The following is a 5,489-nucleotide window of genomic DNA, read 5'->3' as shown; positions in this document are numbered from 1 at the left end:
GTCATTGTTGTTTGGCGGGTCCGGGCTGGGGATTCGAACCCACCACCTTAGGTATACATGGCTGGCGCCTTAGCCGGTTGAGCTATAGGTGCTGAGCCGAACATATGGTATTTTATACACAGAAAACAAAATAGTGACTTTTTGAATGAAAATGAAAAAAATCTCTGGTCTCAAAAGCCAAGGCCACCAGGAAACACTTGCTGAGTTTCTACCTGTCACGAGGTTTTTCTGAGTTGGGCTGCCTCTGTATCAAATCATGCCAAGTGTCCCATGCTAATAGCCCTGAAGCGCTAGGCCACTCGGGGGATGAGATGTTGGGGAAGATTTATACTGGACGGGAACAAAGCAGTGTGGTACGTTTATCAGAGCATCAGGCCAACGTGGAGGTACCTTGATTCTACTCCTGACTTGCAGCTCAGTGATCTTCAACAAATGCACTCATCTCTTCCTTCCATCTGTCTGTGACTGTGACTTTATAAATTTTCCTTTCTCTGTATCGCAAAAGTATACATGCTCATTATGAAAAATTTAGCTCAGCAAAAGTAATGAATTATATTACCCTGAAATAGCCTTTGCTATTTTGATGTGAATTTATTTACTATTTAAGTTTATTATTTAAGTTTTTTCCCTTAGGAATACATATTTGGGTACGTATTTTTATGATTTGGGGTTCATACTACATATGTTAGTTTTATATGCATATTGTTTTGATACCCATTTTTCTGTCACTACTACTACATAAGTAAAAGTATTTTAGAAATTTTGCACCATATGAATGTGTTGGCTTATCAGCATATTAACGAACTACCATATTGTCATCAATTACTTTTGCGTCCTTTGGTACATAGGATCAAGACTTCAAATCTCAAAGGAACTTCGTCATTAACATGACTTGCAGATTTTGCTGGCAGCTTCCTGAAACAGATTACGAGTGTTCCAACTCCACCAGCTGCATGACAGTGTCCTGCCCTCGGCAGCGTTACACTGCCAACTGCACAGTGCGGGACCACGTCCATTGCTTGGGTGAGTCAGAGTTCGAGGAAATTTGTGAGCAAAACATCTCTAGGTTTATTGAGGGACTTTAACCAGAAATTTGAGAGTTAAATTAAATCATTTAACCAGAAACATTTATTGGCAGCTTTTTACATATGCCAAGCCTCATTAATAAAATCAATAAACTAAAAAGGAACATCCAGAAAATGTATAATTTTATTATCTTTTAAAATGTAATATTTGATAAAATATGCAAAGTATAAAACATAGTATACAGTAATTGAATTTTACCCAAATTAATAGCACAGCAGCTGTGCAGCGGCAGCTGTCCGGGTGCGTTGCCCTTATCCTGTTGCTCTGCCTTCCCTTCAGAGATCCCCACACACCTTTTATCATTTTACTTCCTTTAAACATTTTTCTGTAGTTCCATTATTCAGTAGTGCATATTTTAATAACTGCATAAAATGATGGCACTGAGACTCTGGTCTTCTGGGACTTTCTTCTTTCCTCTCCCTGTGATGGCTGTAAGATTAACTCATGCAACTTTGCTTGTTTATTTTTTTAAGCCTCTGTATAATAATCTGTTGAGAGATTGTATCACAGTTTATCCATTCTCCAGTGAATTTGGAGTATTTACCTTCTTTTGCTATTGCAGCTGCTGTTAAAGTTTCTGTCCATTCTTCTGGCTGCACATGGGCAGGAGTTTGTCTTGCATATGCTTCTAGCATGTGTTATTTTCCAGAATAGTCACGTTAATTTACATCTTCACCAGTGGCATAAGCATATAGCTGTTCTTGATAATCCACGTGTTCTCTGCTACTTGCTATCTTTGATTTTAACTTTTTCCCTTTACTTTATTGTATGTTTTGATGAACAGAACTTTAAAAAATGTAATTGGTTTAAGTTATGTCATAGTTAGCTCTTTTTTCTTGTTGCTTTAAGAAATTGTTTTCTGGCTCGGCACCTGTGGCTCAAGCAGCTAAGGCGCCAGCCACATACACCTAAGGTGGCGGGTTCAAATCCCCAGCCTGGGCCCGCCAAACAACAATGATGGTTGCAACCAAAAAATGGCCAGGCGTTGTGGTGGGCGCCTGTGGTCCCAGCTACTTGGGAGGCTGAGGCAGGAGACTCGCTTGAGCCCAGGAGTTGGAGGTTGCTGTGAGCTGTGATGCCACGGCACTCTACCCAGGGGGATAGCTTGAGGCTCTGTCTCAAAAAAAAAAAAAAAAAAAGAAATTGTTTTCTATCCCAGGTTTATAATGACAGTTTGCTACATTTTCTTTTAAAATTGTAAGTTAGACCTTTCTTACATTAGGTTTATAATCCTCCTGGACTTGGTCTTGGTCGATGGTATGAGAGAGATTCAACTTTACTTTTCTCACCACCTAGAGAGCCAATTTTCTCAACATTTCCTGCTATATGAGACCTCTATCCTATGTGAAGTTTTATATGTGCATATATGTTTAAATGAATTTATAAAATATTTAAAATCACCCATAATTTCACCAACTAGAGATAATAAGAGGCCTACAGTTCTGGTCCTTGGTTCTCTCTTCTTTTTCTGCTAGATGATTTATCTGTCTCAGCACCACACTGTCTTAGTTACTCTTAGCTTCACCATGCGTCTTCATAGCTGGTAGAGCATTTCATGTTCTTGAAGTTGTAACCATAACCTAACTGATTTAAGGATTAAATCCATGCATACAGGTGGTAAGGACTTTTCTTTCTACCATGTATGTCAGTCTGTAAAAAGAGTTGACTTTAGATTTTAAATTATGAAGCCATTAGTGACAAGTTGCTGTATGGGAATATTCTTATGTCTTATACCCTATATTTCTAAAGCATGAAGTGCTTTCTGTGGAGCATTTTCCTTTTTTTCCCTCTTAAGGTAACCGCACTTTCCCCAAAATGCTGTATTGCAATTGGACTGGAGGCTATAAGTGGTCCACTGCTCTGGCTCTAAGGTAAGCATTGTTACTAGTAAACTTAAAATGCCATTTGAATTTCTTTGGGATCAGTGGAATCTTCCAGACATTGTGCTCAACCAAGCTGATACTTCACTCAGATCCTACCCATGTTAGATAGCTACTGGGAAACACCTGTGGAGGGTTGAGGTGCTCAGACCTGTGTCTTCATGGAATTTAATGGCAGACATGAGCTTCTTTCCCAAGACGCCTGCACATTGGGTTTCCCATTCTGTATATGCCACAAATAAGTAAAATACTGTGGATTATATAAAATAGGTTTATGATGTATATTTTTAATTTTAAGTAACTTCTTATAAAAAGTAATATATGCTAAATACTGGAAACTGGGAAAACAACAAAGAAAAACATTAAAAATCACCTATAATCTCCTCATCTAGGGATAATTATAGGCCTATAATTCTTACATTAAAATGTGCTTATATTTATTAAACTTTACAACAGTTCTTTAAGAAATTATATCAGGTCTTCCTACCAAAGGGAAGGGCAATAGGACCTGGTTAAATGATCAACTGATGAAAAGGTTATGCCAGCTACAGATGAAGTCTTAGAGTTAGTGCCTGAAGCCTGCAGCCCGTCATAAGGCAGAATCTCTCTGTCTCATCGCTGTTGACATTTTGGGACCAAATAATTCTGTTTGGACCAAATAAGGCTGTTTTGTGCATAGCAGGATGTTCAGCAGCATCCTTCACCCTGCCACTTACCAGTGGCAGCCCTTCCCATCCCTGCCTGGCTGAAGTATAACTGGAAAGAAAATGAGGAGGTTATGATAGAAAATGAGATATAACAAAAATGAGATTTGGTAACTGGCCACAGTCTTTGTGAGTAATGATTCAAATTAAAATTTAACAGCTGGCTTTTTTTGAAATAAACTCTTAAACTTGGAATAATTTTAGATTTACAGAGAAATTGTAGAGACAGTAGAGAGTTCATATACCCCTAATCCACTTCCCCCTACACTGTTAATCTTACGTTACCAGGCCACAGTTAACGCCTAACTTTAAAAAATTTAAGAATAGTTTTCTTCTCAGAACTCAGCATAGTTTCATTCAAAATACTCACTGTAAATGAGATAATGCACAGCGTTTTCTTCAAAGTAGTCTGCAGTGGGAATATGGTTCAAGGCAATGGCTGAAACACAGGGTCAGCCATGTGTTGATGGTTATCGGAGGTGAGTTATGTGTACTGCCGTCTTTTATATATGTTTTGAAATTTTCTATAATAAATTATATTGATTGCTCTGAGGGGCGCCTGTAGTTCAGCGGTTAGGGTGCTGGCCACATACACCAAGGCTGGTGGGTTTGAACACAGCCTGGGCCAGCTAAAACAATAGTGACAACTGCAACAAAAAATAGCCAGGTGTTGTGGCAGGTGCCTGTAGTCTCAGCCACTTGGGAGGCAAAGGCAAGAGAATTGCTTCAGCCCAAGAGTTTGAGATTGCTTTGATGCCATGGCAGTCTACCCAGGGCAACACCTTGAGACTCTGTCTAAAACAAACAAACAAAAAAACAGTATAGCTCCAATATTGCTAGATCTTAGAATTTAAAAGAATTGAAAGCCATTCATTCCTAACGCTTAAGTTTTTAGAAATGAATGAAAAACACAGACTGAGAACATAGACATCTGAATCCAGGTCATCCAGATGGTATTTCAGCCTGAAGGCTCCAACTCCCTGCTTCTCAGTAGGACACTTTCAGTGAGACAGGGTTCCTGCTTTGCTTTATTTGACAAGCAATGAGATCTATTACTTTTTTAAAAAAGAGAATACATTATATTTTAGTACAGCTAAAAAAAATGCTAACTTTTGACACTTAAACAGTCTTGTCCATGATTAGTTAGTCTTATAAATTTGCGAAATAGTGTCACAGTGTTCCAGGTAAGAGTTATAATCAGTTTGAGACCCTCCCACAAATAGGACTTGGTGGTTATTAAACCACAGCTGGCTGCAGTTGGCGTGGGGACAGTCTGACAGGATCCAGTCTCACTTGCTTTTGCAGCATCACCCTCGGTGGATTTGGGGCAGACCGTTTCTACCTGGGCCAGTGGCGGGAAGGTCTCGGCAAGCTCTTCAGTTTTGGTGGCCTGGGAATATGGACTCTGATAGACGTCTTACTGATTGGCGTGGGCTACGTGGGCCCAGCAGATGGCTCTTTGTACATTTAGCTGTGGTATGTGCTTCAGAGAGGAGCAGTGCCTCGTCCTTTACCTGCAGGCATTGGTGTAGAGTGAGTGATGTTTGTTTTTAATGTACAGCATCTGTACTTTGCTTGCCTTGATGAAGGTAAAATAAAGATTTGAAACACTGAACTATGCTAATCTGGAATTTGTTTTTATTTGCCTGATATATTTTTTTTCTGTGAAAAAATTTACTTAAACCAGGAGAACAAATTCTGTAGCAGTTGAGAATCTATTTCGTTCCTATGACTTTAGCTTTGTATTGCTTATGTCAAACTTTATCATTTGGCTCTTTAGCCTGAATGTAATCTGCCTTGAAAAGCCATTTATGTATGA

At 39.1% G+C, this 5,489-nt stretch overlaps 1 protein-coding gene across 1 annotated transcript in view; it reads left to right on the top strand.

The window, feature by feature from the left end:
• The window catches only part of TM2D3 (TM2 domain containing 3), an 11,993-nt gene extending 6,705 nt beyond the window's left edge, over window positions 1-5,288 (top strand). Inside the window, exons 3-5 of the mRNA XM_012812195.2 lie at window positions 849-1,023; window positions 2,882-2,957; window positions 4,976-5,288. Of these exons, the coding sequence (XP_012667649.1) occupies window positions 849-1,023; window positions 2,882-2,957; window positions 4,976-5,141 (417 nt within the window). The 3' untranslated portion in view covers window positions 5,142-5,288. The remainder of the gene's footprint in view (window positions 1-848; window positions 1,024-2,881; window positions 2,958-4,975) is intronic.
• Window positions 5,289-5,489: the final 201 nt, after the last annotated feature.

This window comes from Otolemur garnettii, unplaced genomic scaffold (assembly GCF_000181295.1).
Source record: "Otolemur garnettii isolate 467f Iridium unplaced genomic scaffold, OtoGar3 scaffold00194, whole genome shotgun sequence".
Classification (NCBI taxonomy): Eukaryota; Metazoa; Chordata; class Mammalia; order Primates; family Galagidae; genus Otolemur; species Otolemur garnettii.
This window is presented reverse-complemented; position numbering and strand designations above follow the sequence as displayed.